General features: G+C 36.5%; 1 protein-coding gene across 1 annotated transcript in view; it reads right to left on the minus strand.

Moving 5' to 3' along the window:
- Positions 1 to 1,624: 1,624 nt before the first annotated feature.
- AUH (AU RNA binding methylglutaconyl-CoA hydratase) overlaps positions 1,625 to 20,212 on the minus strand; it is a 116,916-nt gene continuing 98,328 nt past the window's right edge. The window contains exons 7-10 of the mRNA XM_072415050.1: positions 19,888 to 20,075; positions 6,093 to 6,143; positions 5,500 to 5,547; positions 1,625 to 2,186 (exon numbers count right to left, since the gene is read on the minus strand). Coding sequence (XP_072271151.1) covers positions 2,109 to 2,186; positions 5,500 to 5,547; positions 6,093 to 6,143; positions 19,888 to 20,075 — 365 coding nt within the window. The 3' untranslated portion in view covers positions 1,625 to 2,108. The remainder of the gene's footprint in view (positions 2,187 to 5,499; positions 5,548 to 6,092; positions 6,144 to 19,887; positions 20,076 to 20,212) is intronic.

The following is a 20,212-nucleotide window of genomic DNA, read 5'->3' on the forward strand; positions in this document are numbered from 1 at the left end:
TTTTAACTACATTTTGATCTGTTTTTCTGCTCTTGGTTTATTGAGAGTTAAACCATCACCTAAATGGTACCTTGGGGTAAAATGCAAATTCCAAACCAGGTCCTGAGTGGTGACTGACTACATATTCATTAAACATGACCAGTTTGGCAGTGGGTCAGTCATGGCCTGGGGAGGGTGGCATATCCTTGGAGGGCTGCACTGACCTCCAAATGATAGCTAATGGTACCCTTACTGTTCTTAGTACTGGAATAAAATTCTCAGACCCACTGTCAGTACTTATGTTGGTGCAGTGGGGTCTAAGTTTCTCCCAGCGCAGGACAATACCCAGCCTCATATGAGCGTGTAGGCAATTCCTTGATGACAAAGGCATTGATGCCATTGACTGACCCCACATTCTCTGGACCTCTATCCAACAGATACTCTTGGGCCCAGCGATTAGCAATTTGGCCTTTGGAGTACTAGGTCCCAGATGCAGCACTATCTGCATTGAGTTTGCATGCTCTACCTGTGTTTGCATGGGTTTCCTCTGGGTACTCTGGTTTTCTCCCACATTTCAAAAAACTGTAGTTAGGGTAACTAGATTTCCCCCAAAAATTGACCTTAGTTTGTGGTAATGGCATATGACTATGGTAGGGATATTAAATTGTGAGCCCCTTGGAGGGACAGTGACGTGACTATGAACTTTGTAAAGTGCTGCATAATATGTTGCTGCTATATAAATACAAGTTAAATTTATTATTACCTTCTGGGACATTATGTATCAGTTCATCTGACTGTGCCAAGTAGCACCACAGACTTTTCAGAAGCTCACCGATGCCCTGATTGAGGTCTAAAAGGAGATTTTTCAGGGCACCATCTGCCCTCTCATCAGAAGCATGCCTAATAATTATCTAGCGTGCGAACAGGCAACCTTGGGGCCATACACTACTAAGCTAAATTATAGGTTGTTGTTACAAAGTTCACACCAGTTTGACCATTCTGTGCATTCGGTTTTTCTACTTCGATTAACAATGTGATTTTGAATCCAGCCCTCTGTGGGTTAAACAGTTTGGTTTCCTTTAACCATTTTTACATAATTTTGTTATCAATGAATTACACAACATATATCAATAAAAACATTAAACTTGAATATTTCAGGTCGCTGATATCTGATTTCTGTGTTCTCTTGTATTTATGAGCAGTTGATATTGACAGAATTACAAATAATTTGGCATATAATCTGTTTACATGTGTGTATTTCAACAAAGGATTTATCTGTTTGGTATTCATTATTACTTTGTGGTTCGTCTCTTATGCAATGCACATCACTTCTGCTCTTTGTGCACCTTTTGTCAGAAATAAAGAAACGTAATCAAAATTCCTAGGCAACGCATACAGTACCTCTGTTATCCATAGGAAACTGTTCTTATGTCAGCTCATTAAGAACAAACAATCATCTTATGATGGTCATATGCTACCTCAATTTACCTGAAATGTGTATTTAACAAAACGTGTATACACCAGGAGGTAAAGTAGCAGAATATTTGAGTGTTTAGTGACCCAGAGCTCATGTACTAATTCTAACAATCCAGTATCATTCTCTGCAACTCTTTATCTATAAACTTATCACAAACCAATATACAGATTGATTCAGCACGGCTTTATTGATCAAGTACATTTTGTCAATGTTCTCTTGAAAATGTTTTTCTCCCAGCATGATTTGCTGACATCTTTATTATTATTATGAACAATAATTTATATGGCTTTAGTTTACATTGTTCTGACATTCTATAAGAACAGTGTTTCATAACGTACAATGCTGCCTAAGCAAAGAAAACAAAAACACATCTTGACTGTGGCTGCAGCCCCAGACTTTACTAGCACAAGCTAATGAGTTGGGGACTTTGACATTTCTGGTAACTTACAAGAGGAAGGTGTGTGACTGTGCTTGTTGACACAGGCACTGCTAGAAACTATGAGCGTGATACAGTGTGAGGAACATGTATGGGCACATTTCACATGCCATAATGTTTATAATATCCATGATTGAGAGATTAGAGGCAACTCACACATAGGTCCCCGACACATTTCTTCTGCTATATTCTTAGGAAAGGCATTCTTTTGGTCTTTTATTCACCCTTGTAACGCGGAGGCCGCTTCTCTTTAAATGCTAATAGGCCTTCGATTCTATCTTTTGTTGGAATAACCTGCAACAAAGATTTTTTTTTTAATTATTGCTAACAGAAAAAGAAACATTACAGAACATTCATATGGTACCACAATAAAACAAAGCACATTGCTTACATATGTGGAAACCTTTGTGATTCCATCCTAAATATAACAATGGCCCTGTAAAAACCACTGCCCCCTCCAGTCACCCCAGTGCACCGATATAGTGTTACTGTCAGCCCCATAACACAGTGAACTGCTTTATTTTGTATGGCTAGGTCCCTAATGAAATTTTCAGTTCTGCCATCCTTCATATGCAAGTGAAGAGCCCTTCTAAAAATCACTTTTCATTCACAGTTTGGTGATTACCTTGCACCAATAACAGAGTTAAAAAAACAATTGCCATGTTTCCTAGTTTGAGTATGTAATAGATATTAAGCTATATGAATACCTAGCAATAAGATCATATTTTACATAAATAATTGAGCCTTGCATATTTATTCTGCTGTGGTAATCTGTAATATAGTGTATATCTTTGCTTTATTGATAATATTTATATTTGTATAAAAAGTTCTACCATGTAACTATAATCCTACAAGTGTCATCATCCCCTCCCGTGCTACACAAAATCTGTCCTGGTAATAAATGGAATGCATTTGTGAACTTTTAATGCTATCCAAGTAGAAAAATTTAACATAATACAATCCAATTCATTTTAAACATAGTAAGTAAAAACCAATTGCATTCAGACTGGCATTGTCCTCACAGGCGGATTACCTGGGCAGGACTGCAACCTCTTTTCCACAATATACCAGTCATACTTCATGCTGCAGCTGGCTATGGGGAAGTTCTGGTTCATTCTCATGGTGTACATTTATGCAGACATTTACAACATAAGGACCTCAAGAACTGTAGGGATTTGATGCACCCAGGAGGAGAAGTTATTTTGCATTATAGGAGGGACCATTACCAGGCTGGCTGAGTAAGTTTTCATATTTAACTAGAGCTTATTTTCAGAGCAAAATTCCCAAAACCTTCAAATCAGTCAGAGTAACTGCTTACTTTAACACATTGCTAGTCCTCTCTTTTTTAATATATGGAACAGGCAAAGCATAAAATTGTTGAGACTCTCTAACAAACAGCGTTATATTATACTATGTAAATCTAAATCTGTCAGGGAAAAAGTTGGACACACAAATTTGTATGCTTCACATTTCTGTCACAAACAAGATCTTTAATAATGCAGCTGTCTTAGATTACCACTTTGACTGACTCCTGACAAAGTAAAAAGCAGCAAAAATGGAATAAAATGCCACTCGTGATAAAGCAGCACACATTTTAAAACTGTAAACAACAGCAATGCATATGGTACAAAGCCTGAAATGAATGCTCAAATAAATGTGTGGCCATTTAGGAAATCTAAATTTAGCTAACTTGCATAAACACCATTTGCTGATTTTTGTGTAGGAGGTTTCACATTATAAAAACAATAACTTCTTCCATTGAAAGGAATAAACAAACAACAAATAAAGGAATTAAGTACGCCCCTGCATGTAATCAAATTTCAAAATGCCAGATCCCACCATTTAGTTTGATAAAATATGTCTAATGTACTTCTGGAACAAGAAAACATTTGACGTTATATGGTATGTGATTTAATTACTATACACTCCTGTATTAGGAGAAAAAAAAACGGTTACCAAAACTGATTTTTAAATTTGTACAGATAAAGCAATACAATTTTTTGTCCAGGCCTGTAAAAGAATACCATACAATGGACAGCATTAGACCATTTCAATGTCTGGAAATCAAGAGAAAAATGTATACTACTTAAATTTTGTGAGCTAAGAATTGCACCATGGATGAGTGCAACATCACTGTTGATTGTGCAGAAGTCATATAAGTAAAGGTCTCACGGCATCTATTAGGTCTATTGATAACCTAATCGGTGTAGTTTATATACATAATATTTAAAATGACTACACTATTTGCTATGTGTCAAGATAATATCCAGGTCATCTCTCACCTTCATGTAGCCTACCTCATGATAGAGTCTCTTTAAACTGTCATTAAGAAATGCTTTTATACTGCTCACATGAATATAATGCTTAACATCATATCTTCTAATGCCGTCCTTGCATAGCGATCCATTATACACTGCCTGGCCAAAAAACAAAGTCATGGATTTTTTGGACAACCTTTTAGCTTTGATTACGGCACCCATTCAGTGTGGTATTGTTTCGACAACCTTATGCAATGTCACCACAATTATTTCCACCCAGCAATAAATATTTACTAAAATTATCTACAGATGATGGAAAGGTTGGATAGCTGCAAAAAGATTCTCAATGTTGTTAAGGTCTGGACCCTGTGCTGGCCAATCCATGTGTAAAAAATAATGATGAACCACTCTTTTACAATTTGATCTTGTTGAAACCTGGCATTGTTTTCTTGGATAATGCCCATGCCTTCAGGGAAGAAAAAATCTATTGATAGAAAAACTTTGTCATTCAGTGTATTCAGGTAGTTAGCTGATCTTTTTTTTGGGCATATTACATTGATGAAGCTAGATTTTGACCAACTAAAGTAACCCCAGATCATAAAATTGCCCCCACAGGCTGAGGGACCTTTTTTGGCCAGACAGAGTATTTTTTTTTTTTTTTAGTAACAGCAAACTTTTACCTTTGACATTTCTAGACATTTTCTTCAGTTATTCTGTGTTCTGTCCCACCTCCTGGCCTATTGCAGTATCCGACTACTGACTGTGAAGGTTCCAGAACTGTAAGTGACAGTGAGGACAAGGCTTCCTGCCCAATGAACATCAGAACTTAATGCTGTCACTGACTATATAAGCAGACACAGTCCCACACAGGTCGTGGGTGGTAGAATATTATTAAGTTGTATTTTTATAGCACTGACATATTACGCATTACATTGCAAAGTCCGTTGTCCATGATATCACTAACTGTCCTCATAATTTAATATCCTTACCACAGTCATATATCATTAACAGAGGCTAACACCAATTTTTTGGGGGAAGCCAATTAGCCTAACTGCATGTTGTTGTGATATAGGAGGAAACCAGAGTGCCTGGATGAAATCCAGGCAAACACGGAAAACATACAATCTCCTTGCAAATAGTGCCCTGGCTGAGATTCAAACCCTTGAACTAGCGCTGCAAAGGCTCAAAGCAGCAGCCAGACAACTTAGTGACATCATGGCCTGTACAGAATTTTTGACACTCATCTAAAAGTGTCACAGGGTGAAGAAAACTGCTTAGTTTATCTGATTTGCTCCTGTCCGCTAGTATGGCTTATATGGTTGAATGAGCCTGATTTATGTATATCATACCTGAGCATAGCATGCTTCTTCTATTGCTAAGCCTGTAGCAAGGTCCACCTAAAATATAAAAAGTAGATACGTTTGTTTGCATTTTCAGCTTTAAAATAAATATAATTATCAAGAATACTTGCACATTTTACACTATATATTTAATCATCAGCAATAACATGAATAATAAGACTGACTTTGGAACTTTGGACTGACTAAGGTTGACCATACACAGGTAAGAGATTTAAAGGGACAGGACAGATAGTAAAATGTAGGGCTGTTCTCGGTAGCACTGCCATGGCATCGATTCCTGGTGTGGTGTTCTCTCGGGTTCACCTCAAATGTCAATAAGACACATGCATATATCCTTCTCTTTATGGCACCACAAAAGGGAAGTACCAGAAAAGTTTTAACAAGCCTCCAAGGTCACACATGCTCAATATTTCCCTTTAGGGAACACATACAAGAATCCTTTCTTGAAGCTTGTAAGCAGTGCTTGAATCAAAGTCACTGCTTGGAAAGATAACGCTCTATATGGGCACCTTAATAAATATTCCACACAGTCAGTTGCTTCTACACTACATGAAACAATAATGCAAATTAAATTAACTTACTTCAATGCCTTGGTTGATTGCTAATTTAGCCATTCTCATTGCAATCGGTCCCTAGAATTTAAGAAAAATAATGATACTATTAATTGCAACATGTAAAGGGCAGAAAAAATATAAAGAAATCAATTACTTGAACTTCGAAGATATAGCCAGGCAGCTGATTAGTCTTTACCTACAAACGGGAAAATTATCATACTAGATTAGACATAATATGTTGATAATTGCCCACTACATGAATTTGTTGCGGCGTTAACACTTTCCAAGTTACTGACCTAGAGCAACCATGCATCTGACCTAGAGCAACCATCCTCTCTAAATTTAAATCTAAATTTCCAAATTGCATACTACTGGAGCAGTAACTCAAAAAGTACAGAAACTAATGTACTAGTCTGAGAGTCCTGCAACTAGTATTTTTAGAAAGAGAAGTTACCATTGGTAACCAACATGTGTCCCACAGTACAGGATTCCTTTAAAATAGGAAAGAACAACGAGCTGCACCAATGCACAAAATCAGGATGCTTCATTCATTACTACAGAGCACGGTTTATAAAAATACAGGATTCATTCTGATTGGTTGCTATTAGTTACTGCATTATTCACATTGCTGATTAAAAAAGCCTCAAGCTGTTAAAAAAAAAACAAAAAAACACTTGTGCACTTCTGAAAATAAACTAAACTACTCTATACAGCTAGAGCCCACGCAAGCAATTGAAATGCTAACAATTCTGGTTTATGGGTATATAATTCAAACATTTTTTGTTTGGGAACAAGTAATTATTGAGACTGTAAGCATTATTTACTTCTCCAAGATTTTAGATTACATATTAACGTAAAGGGGTTTTCACTTTCCTGCTCAATTAACGGTATTACAATAGTTTTAATTTTTTAAGCTTGATAGTGCTGATTGGTAGTAATATCATCTCTACTATTACATGGCTATTTCATTTGTAAACATATTTTTTTTATCCTTTGATGCAATATTCTCAGAATTCGTAAAAAAAAAACCACAGAAACCTTGGGCTTTTAAAAATACTGATCCGAACAACAGTAATGTACAGAAAAATATAAAGTATCTTAAAGCCACACTAAACTTCTAAATGCAGATAAAAATTGCGCATAAAATATTTTTTGTCATTTAGACCCCCAAGTGCCATTTTAAAACAACACATATATAGCATTTTCTTTTATTTGTCATTGCACCTCCTGCACCTGCATTAGGGTACAGAAAATACTTTTTGCGAGTCTAGCAGCTAGGTTAGAGCTATTTTTGACCCCTCTCTTCCCACAAGCAACTGATCACTGCAATAATGTGGGGAAGACAGGTTATTTACTTGACTTTGAACATGACATGGTTACTGGAGCCAGGCAGTCTGGTGCAAGGATTTTAAAAACTGCTGATTTGCTGGGATTTTCATACACAACTATCTCTGGGGTTTACAGAGAATGATATGAAAAAGGAAAAATACCCATTGGGTGGCAGTTCTTTGGGTGAAAATGCCTTGTTGATGCCAGAGGTCAGAGGATAATGGCCAAACTGATTTTGAGCTGACAGAAAGGTATGCAGAAGAGCATTTCTGAATGCACAACATCTCAAATCTTGAAGCAGATGGGGTAGATTATCAGAGAACCACACTGGGGGCTACTTCTGTCAGCCAAGAACAGGCCCTGAGGTACAGTTCACATGGGCCCACCAAAGTTGGACAAAAGAAGATTTGCCTGGTTTTGAAGTCTCAATTTCTGCTGGAACATGTGAATAGTATGTTCAGATTTTGGCATCAACAATATGAAAACAGGGATCTATCCTGCTTTGTATCAATGGTTCAGGCTGGTGGTGGTGTTATTGTGGGAGGATATATCCTTGCCACATTTTGGGCCCTTTAGTACCAAATAAGCACCAACTGAGGTCAGTTTAAACTGATCATGTCCATCCCTTTATGACTTCATTGTACCCATCTTCTGATGGCTACGTCTAATAGGCTATCATACCATGCCACAAAGATCAGATCATTTCAAACTGGTTTCTTGAACATGACAATGTGTTGACTTGTACCTAGGAGATGTGGAAAAAATACTGCTGTAAAGCACCCCAGTAAGTTCAGGAACTACAGAGTCTACGGGCATTTAGGGGATGATCTGATGAAATGCAGACTTCACACTGACAAAGCCTAAGGACAGATGTAGGCACTGTCACTAATGTGAAATATTAGTTTATCAAAAGAAATGCCACTGCACTTGACCTGACAAAAGATTTTTTTTTATTTGACATGAGCTAGGGCCATGCTCACCCCAAGGGCCAAAACAGCAGAAAATGTTAAACAGATATGTCTCTTATTTTTTATACATATATATATGTGTGCGTGTGTCAGCAATCCAAAAATCCCAGAAAAAACTCATGGAAATAATGAAGAGTGACATAATATACAGAATTTATCAAATACTATCAACTCATTACCAAAAATAAATAAAAAGATAGAGATAAAGAAAAGAATAAAAAAGGGTCAGAACATGTAAAGGATAACAATCATGTTTCATGTGGTAATAAGTAACACTACAACAACCTAAGTTTTGATTTATTTTTCTGCCTTATCAGATTTCAACCCAATGACATACAGGCCAGGGGTTAATAAGATAAGTGGTACAGTGATGTGTAAAAATCTAATGCAGGGGTGTCAAACTCAAATACACAGTGGGCCAAAATTAAAAACTTAGACAAAGTCACTGGACAAACTTGAACTTGAAAACAGTCCAATGCGGGGGCTTACTGTTATGAGTGGCTGGAACTCCCTCTTCACTTAAAAAGCACCGCTACTACAATTCCCGGAGTCTAAAAAACAGTCCAATGCGAGGCCACGCATAGGCAGAGAGACCGCTGGTCTATAGACACGAGTGATGCCAGAAATTGTAGTAGCGGTGCTATTTCAATGCAGCGGCAGGTCAGCTGCAATTCATATTAAGGATTTTTTGGGGGGCCAAAAGAAATAACGTTGCGGACCAGATTTGGCCCGCGGACCAGAGTTTGACACCCTTCAACTATAGCAACCAATAAAAATCTAAATTGTGGAATAAGATTACTTTATGGCTTCAAGCTGCATTTGTGTATTTGTTTTTTTGGTTTTGACATAACACATTTAGATTTGATTTAAACCTTACAGGCAGGAAAACCCAATGGCAATGATAGATGTAAATATAACTTCCCACAATATTCTTATGTACTGTAGGTCTAAGCGACACTATGGAAAGCAATTATGCCATTTACCAAAAGCTTTAAACTATCAAAAAAAAATATATATATGTTAATAAATGGAATATAAATGTCACATTAAAAGGAATCAACCAGAGAAACATAATAGGCATAAAGACTTTGACTGGATGGAGCACACGTTGCTTTAATTATTAACCCCTAAAGTCAAAATTTACCTCTCCTGTGCTGAGACTGTATATGACCCTTCCATTCTGAGGACTCAGATTGTCTGCTTGGGGCTCTGCAGCTCTGGAATCCAGAAGCCCTTCACCTCTACCTATCTTCAAGGGATTTTAGGTATATACACGTGGTCCTTTTAGAAATGACCCCAATCCCGCTTTGCCTTTTCTAATTAAACACTCAATTACAAAGTGCCTATATGGTATTCCTAATGAGTAAGCTATTTAGTGCGAACCGTTATAAATATCTTCTGTTGAAAAAAACTTTACTATTATAGTGCCACATCCACTTTTGTAAACTATCTCTAAACTCTATATTTAAATTTGGTGATATATATCAATATATTGTATGTCCCATAATTTTCCTGAGGTAGTGAAATCTACAAAATGAATCAAAATGAAACTTGGGCAAAAATTCTATATTTTCTTGTATGTTTTCATTGATCACAATTGGTGCCTTAAAAGTCCAGTAAAGTTTAATAAATAATTGGTGTATAACGTGTCACAGTCTGTCTTGATACCTGAATCACTGGGCCCGATTTATTAAAACTCTTCAAGACTGGAGAGGATACACTTTTATCAGTGAATCTGGGTGATCCAAAAATCTGGAATGGATCTGGTCCAGGATTGAAATATTTGCTAACAAATAGCAAATGATTTTAAGAAATCCATTGCAGGTTGGCTGTATCAACCAGGCACACTGATGAAAGTGTATCCTCTCCAGCCTTCCAGAGCTTTAATAAACCAAGATCTCTGTGTTGAACTCTTTGAATAAACATACAGCAAAAAAAAAGCATTTTTATAGTTTCCCATTAATTTTCAGTACCTAGTTGCAGGACATTGGAGGGTAAGCAGGCTGGAAGATATCAATTCCACAATATAATATAATATAATTTATGAACACAGGACACAACAGATACTGGCAAAACCAATGCTTTACCTGTTTCTCATAACTTCAGGAACCAACAATTAGTTGTTATTTATGATATAAAGCAGAAGAAAAGTCTTCTACTCTCTGACAAAAGCATTTCAGAACTGCCACCTGTGATGTGGCAGCTGAAATACACTTGCAGTAAAACTAAGAATCCTGATGCAGTAATTAGTCATTTACATGATTCCGCCGAGAGAATACTTATCTTAAAATCCTGTCATACAGACATGCTAGCATTAAAAATTAGCCTATGTTCCAAGATCAGAGCCAAATTTTTTTGGCGTAAGAGTTAAAATATCTAGTAACTAGCTAATATGTTGATACTCAACAGAAAATGCACCTCTTGCAAGTAAATTTTGTAGTACCAAAAGACAAAACTATATAGCCAAAACAGAACACTGGCAAAGTTGGTAGTTATCCCCAGAAACATGCCTTTGGTAAAGCGCTAGATAAGTGGGATTAGTTCTGCGATAATTCTATTACGAATTGTTGTTGTTCTTCTTAAAGAACTGCTTTTCAATCTTTCAAAATCCTATTTACTTTTTTGTAGACCCTCTCAAACAGACCAATTCAGTTATCTTAGCAATTGGGACACATTGGGGTTGTGTAATAAAGGGGTTTGACCTGTTTTTGTGCCCTAGGTTTATAGTGGAGTCAAAAAAGGTTACTTGTGTTCTTAGGTAAAAATAGGTTTATATTTGAATTTATATGTTTGTAAACACACTGATCTAAGAAGTTAATTCATGTATATAATTTATAATTGTGAAGATAAAGGTAACTGGTGCCCATCAAAGCAACCGTTAATCCTTTAGAGATCTATGATAGGAAGGTATCTGTCGATTATGTACAGGTATACATGGGTGCAAGGTAAAATTGGTCCATGCAAGCATTGTAATCACAGCCACAATTAATTCCGCAGATCCCTCAATCACACCGAAGATGTCATTTATTGGGTCCCGTGCCATCCGGAAATCCTCCTTCATCCCAGTGTGGAGGAAGGTCCGGGCATACGGCATAGTTGTCGGTCCTTTTCTTTCTTATAGCTATGTCACCTGATCTCGCACTGTGCAGAAGTGAGAACAGGTGATATAGCCTGCTGTAAAGGGGTAAAAAATTTTTAAAAAGTGATGATCTCACTGTACATGCCGTAGATCAGCATTTTTTCTCTCCCCATGTAGTAATAAGCCCCCTCTGAGCATGCTCAAGACCGGGCATGCACAGAAGGAGCAGGCAGGACCCTCCTGGCATGTGTGACATAGGTATCCCAGAAGGCCATTCTGAAGGGGCTTCAAAAAAAGGTGTTAAATAAAAAACTTAATTTTTACTTACATAAAAGGGTTGTAAAAATTTTGGTGATAGGTACTTTAACTGGGAGGGTGTGGAAAGACTATAACGAATAAGCTTTTGAGCCAGAGGAGCCTAAACTAAGATATTTCCCTTTTACTTTCAAGTGGAAGAAAAGGACCTCCAAGGCTATGTTTTCTCGAATATTGCTTGTGCAACACAGAAAAGGCAGAGGGAGCTTAGGCAGCTAAACGCAAAGCTTAAGTCCTGGTGCAGAAGGGAAGGGTTTGTGTTCATGGAGCACTGGGCTGACTTTTCATTGGGGTACAAACTGTATGCCAGAGATGGTTTGTACCTAAATGAAAGGGCTCTGCTGTGCTAGGGGAAAGGTTTAGGGGAATGGTGGAAGGATTTTTAAACTAGGACAGAGGGAGGTGGGACAGTCAAATAAGGTGGCAGAAAGGTTAGTCAGGGGTCATACACTAGTGGAGGGTGGATTGGGGATAGTTGGGGGGGGAGGATTATGGATAATTGTAAGGAGCTTTCCATGTTACAAACAAACATTGGATTGTGCAGTACTAGTTGTACTGAAAAACAAAATGATCTGGCAAACAATGATAGTGAAAGCAGCAATGATTTAAAGAGCCTGTTCACCAATGCTAGAAGTCTAGCAAGCAAGATAGGGGAGTTGGAAGCCTTAATGAGTGGAGTTGAATGTGGGGTTGAATAACACACAATTATTGATTGGAGTCTGCTATAGGCCCCCCAGTGCTAAGGAAGAAACAGAAAATCAACTACTAGCACTGATAGAAAAAGCAGCAAAAAGTGTAAGTGTTTTAATCATGGGAGATTTCAACTACCCTGACATTGACTTGAGTAATGACACTACAGGAACCGCAAATGGGAGGAAATTTGTGAATTTAATACAAGATCATTTTATGGTACAGTTTTTAGAAGCCCCAACTAGAAATGATACTCTCAAGGCAGATTTACTAAACACTTTTTTTTTTAGCTCTGTGTACATGAAGGAAAATGGCAGAGCTCCAGTCCAAATTCATAATAGCAATGTCACTACCTTAAATGAGTCACAATGGCTCAGAATTGATATGACTGAGAAACAGCTGGGAAAAATTAAGGTTGACAAAGCACCAGGACCTGATGTATTACATCCACGTGTCCTCAAATTGCTGAGCTCAGTTATTTCAAAGCCATTATTTCTAATTTTTAGAGACTCTTTAGTCACTGGCAATGTACTGATGGATTGGCGTAGGATGTGGTTCCTATCTTCAAAAAGGGAGCAAAGTCATTACCAGGTAACTACAGACTCGTTAGTTTAACGTGCATAGTTGGAAAGGTCTTAGAGTTTGATAAAGAGCCACATAGAGGAGTTTCTGCTAGAAAATAATATTATAAGTGATAGTCAGCATGGCTTCAAGAAAGACAGAAGTTGTCAAACAAATTTACTCTCTTTTTATGAGGAAGTAAGTAAACAGGTAGACAGGGGAATGGCAGTTGATACTGGATAGCAGTGTACTTGGACTTTGCTAAAGTATTTGACACTGTACCCCACAGACAGTTAATATGCAAGTTAGGGTTGATAGGTTTAGAAAAGTCAATCTGTAAATGGATATAGGACTGGCTTAAAAATCGCATCCAGAGAGTTGTAACTAATGATTCATACTCTGAATGGTCTAAGTTTATTAGTGGTAGTAGATGTACTGTTTGATTGGGCGGTCAAGTGGCAAATGACATTTAATATAGATAAATGTAAAACTATGCACTTGGGAGCTAACAACATGCATGCGTCATACTGTCTAGGGGGAATACATTAGGGGGAGTCAGAAATGGAAAAGGATCTGGGGGTTCTGGTAGATCATAGACTTAATAACAGCATGCCATGCCAGGCTGCAATATCTAAAGCTAGTAAAGTACTTTCTTGTATTAACAGAGGAATAGACTGCAGAGATGGAGACATAATCCTGCCCCTGTACAAAGCATTGGTCAGACCACATCTGGAATATGCAGTCCAGTTTGGGGCACCAATTCACAAAAAGGACATTTTTGAATTGGAGAGAGTGTAGAGAAGGGCAACTAAATTAGTAATAGGAATCAAGGAGCTCAGCTATGAGGAGAGATTAGCTGAACTGAATCTATTCTCCCTTGAGAAGAGACGTTTAAGGGGGGCTATGATCACCCTGTGTAAATATATAAACGGACCTTAAAGAGAACTCTCTTCCCCAATAATTCACTTTGAGATCATTACAAAGAACAAGAGGGCACACTTTGCATCTGGAGGAAAAGAAATTTAAGCTCCAGATAAGGAAGGGATTCTTCACTGTAAGGTCTGTGAAAATGTGGAATTGGCTCCCTCAGGAAGTAGTTTCAGCAACTACTAAAGATTGCTTTAAGAAAAAACTGGATGTTTTTCTAGAAGCACAGAATATAACTGGGTATTAAGGCTTTAAAGTAAAAAATAACAGTGACTGTTGATTCAGGGAACATCCGATTGCCTTATGAAATCAGGAAGGATTTTTTTTTCCCCTGTTGAAGCAAATTGTACCAAGTTTTTTTTTTGCCTTCCTCTGGACCAACTATGTCTTTTAGGGTTTTATATCTGGGATATGTTTATTTCCCTAGTGGTTGAAATTGATGAACTTATGTTTAGGTTCAACCTAACCTACTATGTAACTATATAACTATGTGTCTGAGTAAAAAAACAAGTTGTTTTTTGTTAGTTTTTTTTGAAAATGCTATTAGAAAAAAAAATCTAGGTTTTGGTCAATGGCTTCAAAAACCTGAAAAAATACCCAGGACACTGTTTACATTGTCCACATACTATTCAGGGACAGTGGACGCAAGATTTAATGGAACCTCACCATCTCAGAAACTGCCTGGGTGCATGAAATAGAGGGCCTTCTTTATTCTTAATAAAGGTTTGGGACAAAATAGTCTACTTAATTTGTCATGGAACTATTTTCATCCAACTAAATAAATTACACTAATATAATACAGACTAAAAGAGTTTTATTATGTATTTGTTTAATTCCCAGTTGTCCCCAGCCTAACTTTATACTTCATAAAACAACAATAATACCAATATGGATAATTAGCACAGAAATAACCATCAGCAATTATCTTTAACCTTAGCTAATTAACCAATCATCATATAAGAAGCAATACACTGTTACGTCCATGCACATTTCACACAGCACAATCTAAGTATTTGATGCACCATCCACTTGTTTGATAACCTATCTGAATTATGATAGATACTATAATATCTAATTGTAAAACAGGTTTTGATTTTATTTGTTGGTTAATGGAAAAAAACAGTTAACTGATTCGCCTAGATCAATCAGTTTTATTTGATAATAAATGAACAGCCCTGTTTAGATGTTGTCACTATATAAATCATGTTTGTTAATAAGAATATTATTCAACTCAAATATTGCAGGCTGTTAACAGTATGAAGTGAAGGACATGTGAATGTACCTACATATAACAATGTTTTGCATTTATCAGTTTGTTTGCCTGTCTCTGGTAAATAACTTCAAGTGCATTGAAATTGCCATATCTAGTTACCTTTCAAGTACATTCAATTCTGTTATGTTTGCCGAACAGCAACCTTCACATTCAACTGAAGAACAGTTGAACAACTCCCAATAATATCCAAACAGCTTTTGACTAAATTTCAGAATGCTGCTTCGTGTAGAAAACATGTAAAAACCCCTAAATGAATCATTCTGCAGATATCCCCACCAATGTCTTTTGTGTCTTGTGCTTTAGGTGGTGTGAGATGGTGGAGCATCATACTATAGAATTAGAAACATGTCTCTACCATACATTCTTATACATGATCTTATTATCCTTTATTATCTCTATACTATATCCTTCACAATATTGAAGATAAACCACTACATAGTTGGTGGTCTATCAAAATACATTTGTGCAACTGTGGCTGTTTGGTGTATTTTTGTTTCCTAAAAAGGAATTTGTCAGTGATTGAAGAGATAACTTAAAATAGACATCACTTTATAAATGTGTATTGCAATGTATTTGATTTATTCCATACCTGTTTTATTCAATTATTATTTTTAAGCAGCACAAAACTCTGCTTTCTCCAAGACAAATGTTTTAAGCAGAAGCAGAAGAGTATAGGTGTTGCCATTACTTGTCTTCTCCTGGAACTGCTAGATACCTATTAAATAACCTAGTTATTTAGGATAATGGCCATACGCCTCACATTAATGGCTGTACACCTCCAGCAAAGAGCTGTATGCCAGACTGGTAAACTATCACAGTAGAGGATTGATCCATATTTAACAAAAAAATCAGGATGTTGTTGCATGGTGCAAGCAGAAAGGGATCAATTGTTTTGATACTAACGTGTATGCACAAGGCTAAAATCCTTCTTTAATAGATGAAAATTTTATCACACAGAGGTCCTGTCTTGTGTATTTTAGGCTGGAAAGTAACCTGATTTGGACTTACAACTTACCTGCCAACAGGTAAAATAAAGAGATTACTTGCCATTACATTACCCTGATCCGTTATGAATTTGGTGTTTATCAGCTTAACCACTATTTTGGCTGAACCAGCCATGCCTTAGAATCTGTTAAATTGTAAACCAATTTAGATATTCACAAATCAGTGACACCGTGTGAATAGTACATACATCCTATGGGAGTCTTATTATGCCTTTTTCTGCAACCTTTTCTAGAAAAAATACTGCTCCAGATTCACTTCAGTGTTGGTCAAAGGTTTGAAAAACTTGACACTTACGTATGTAATCATTGTGAATGAAAAGAACAGTTCTGACTGTCTGCACTTACCTTTCTGTAAAAATCCTATTTTTATGGTTTGTCATGTCCATGTGCAGCCAGCAGTAAATGAAGTCTAAGGATAAGTTCAGAAGGGATAGGAGGAATGTTTGCACTTCACTATTCATACCCAGCCCCTAAAAGCTCCAGAGGCTTGGTGTAATTAAAATAGAATGGTTCAAATCCCTTTTTGTTCAGGCATATGGTTGTGGTGTGGTGTTAAAGACGCTTCATTCAGAGTCTCGTAGCAGTCCTGCCACTTAAACTGCTTTCACAAACTTCAGGAAACACTCGCCAGTGCCTGATGAATACTCCCAGATGCCTAGTGGTTGTAAATGAGAGACTGGGAGAACTTAATGACATAGTTAACAAACATCTGCCAACTAGTTGCGTTTTCACCAGAAATTGGAAGTAATTAGGGCCTTTTATTTTGCTTTAATAATTCATCAATGCAAGGTGAAAACACAACATTAAGCATGCTAACCTTTGAGTAAAGCTCTTGATTAGACTGACCTATAGTTATGCTGCCAGAAACTGCACTAAATGAAAGAGGTAAATTGTAATCTTTCCTCTGCAATACATAGGGGTTTTAACATAGTAGATAATGCTTGTATGCTCACAGTTTTACATTTATTTGGGTATATTTAGCTCTCTAATGGATAAAGATAAGAACATTAGTAAATGTCAGAGAGTGTACAGTATGTTCTGTATTTGTTTGTTCCAATATAATGCTTTCCAGGCAAATCAACAGCACACAGCTCCAGATCTGGTGGTGAATAGAAAGGATTTATCTCTGGCACCCCACAAGCTGTCTAAATTAAAAAGGGGTCACATACTGCAAGCCTGGCAATATACTTGTACATTTGTCATATGAAAATGGGTATTGCTTCAGGAAGCTTTTGTATTTCCCTGTATCTGTATGCATATACTGCAATATTCAGAGCAGAAATAATTATGTTATAAGAGTGTATGTTAGTGGTGATGCTTCTAAAAAGGCCCTAGGCCGTCTTGCAAGTCTTGTCACAAAAAAAGCAGCTTTTATTTACTAAAGAGACATGTGTAACACTTCAAAATCACATCCTGCTCTATGCAATTTGCAGCACCACGCAGGTAGAAAGACTTGTAATCTTCAGACTATTACATTGTTAAATGTAATCCAAAATAAATTAAATCTTGTAACTACACAAGTGTGTTTTTATGCAGTTATAGGGCATATGTGAGATTTTATGAACAACTGGCTACACCTGTTGCCTTCTTGAATGTGTTATCCTGCCCTCTATGCAGTCAACCATGTTGTTTATAAAAGCTTAATGTGGAATACTAGACAAACTCCCATCTAAATATAAATATATATATATATATATATATATATATATATATATCAGTGCTCAACCCAGGAAGTTTTTGGAGCCGTGTGAGAAGAAATTGTAGGCGGGTGGCATCCCCTGTATTGTGACACAACTCTTCAGTAGCCACATAAAAACAGCTACCATTGGACAAATGGAAATGGTTTGTAGTTACTGTCAAGCCAAGAAGTTTAAATCTGAGTCTCCTGGTATTTGCTGCAAAAAAGGGAAAGTCAAACTCTGCCAACTGGAAACACCACCACAAATAGTCAAAGCATTTTCTTAATAACATAAGAAAATACAACGCATGTTTGTAAATGACATCATTCGGTGCCACATCAGTTGTTCAACAGTGTGGATTTCCATCCACATTCACGGTGCAAGGGCAAATTTACCATAAAGCGGGATAGTTACTTCCAGATCAACCATCAAAATTTATTCAACTATATTTTATTGAAAACAAACTAATAGAAACTGACCGGAGGTGCACCCCCTACATCTCAGGAACAAAATTTCAGATTGTCATAAAGTTACAAAGGATGTTTAATGAGCACAATGTTCCTATTAAAACATTTAAAACGCCATTGGAACATATGCCATTGATTTAGGTTATTTTTAATTTAATTCTATTTTATTGTATATTGTACTAATACTTTTAAAACCTGTAAAGAAAAACATTTCTTTGATTTAACACTATAGCTTTATTTTCATTCCTTTTCCTGTTTAATATTTAGGATTGCAAAAACTAAATATCCGGGCAACTTCAATATATACCATAAAAGGAAATGGAAATGTATGTAAAATGCAACTATACATACCAAACTGCAACTGCTTCACACAAAAATGTATCCTTAACCCTATCCTACTTTACCCCTTAACAATAATATTAAGACAAACTATAATTATGTTAAGTCTTACAGTTTAACTTTTTTTTGTACCATTTTTAACTACCTCCTTTGATCATCACCAATAAAAGAGTATTTAGGATTAAAGACCTTCTCGTGAATTGTGTCAGGGTCCTTATAACAATGCTTCTTCCTTTAGATATATCTATATAATTGTTTCCTATTTTGTTTCCTAATTGGTTCTTATTTTCAGTTAATTACTGTTTTGAATATTGGAAGTAGCGGTCACATTTGGGTTTATACTAGAGTCAATGTATTTTCTGTTTTTTTCAAGGTTAAAGTAAGTACCTTGGTTTATATTAGGATTGGTTTATATTTGAGTATAACATATATGTAGAACCTCAGCTAAGCCAACTGTCAAGGTCTGTCAGATTTGATCATATAGGTGTACAAAGTACAAAGCCTGTCATTCGTTCAAGTGATACATAACATCGCTTGCTGCACTGCATTACAAAAAAAATTTATTTCAAACAGAGATATGCTCAAGAGAAAGAGCCCTCTTCTTGGTTACATTTGAATACAAACAGAATTTCAAACACACATTGTCCTGTAAAGGTGTTACTTTTATGAAACTCTATTTTTGCGGTTCTTTTACTACAGTGTATATAATAATACAATTATTATAAAAGAAAAATGTTCTACGCAATAATGGTGCACTGTGGCGCACTAATTACATGTCAAATCATTACTTTGTCAGTATAAGCACTGTAAATTCTAGGGCGCTTCCTTCTCTTATATATCTCATCATTTTTTAAATTGCTATTTTCTGGTATCCCTTTACTTCACCTTTTCTTTCTTTTCCTTGTCCTTTATTCTTTTCTCTATTCTTGTCCTTTCTCTCCATTCAAGTTTTTTTAGTTATGTTCGCATATGACACCCACACCAATACTGCAGTTGGATAGGTATCTGTTTATACCCCTAGCCTAACTCCTATACTGACATTGTCTTTTGACTCTACTAAACATCAATGGCCAAGTTCTTGATAATACTGTCTCCTGTCCCAGTGGCTTTATTTGTTTCTTTTTGTATATTTTGTATTATGAAAAAAAAAAAACATATTTAACAAAGAATGTGATTCTCGAAGACTCTTACCTGAGATATGAATTCCCGCGCTAAAGCCAAAGCTCTTTTATATGCTGCATCCCCCTCGTCATTCTGTTCTACAACGTGACTGACCAAGCCAATGGCTTTAGCTTCATTCCCATCCAGGACACGTGCAGAAAATATGAGTTCCTTTGCCAAAGCCACTCCAACAGCACGAGGTAGTCTCTGTGTTCCACCTAAACACAAATAAAAATATGCATAAAGACACGTTGGAATTCTCATTTTTAAAAAAAATATTTACAGTGTGTTTGGCTCAGCATCTGAGTTGATAAAAACTAATATATATATATATATATATATATATATATATATA

This window comes from Pyxicephalus adspersus, chromosome 6 (assembly GCF_032062135.1).
Source record: "Pyxicephalus adspersus chromosome 6, UCB_Pads_2.0, whole genome shotgun sequence".
Classification (NCBI taxonomy): Eukaryota; Metazoa; Chordata; class Amphibia; order Anura; family Pyxicephalidae; genus Pyxicephalus; species Pyxicephalus adspersus.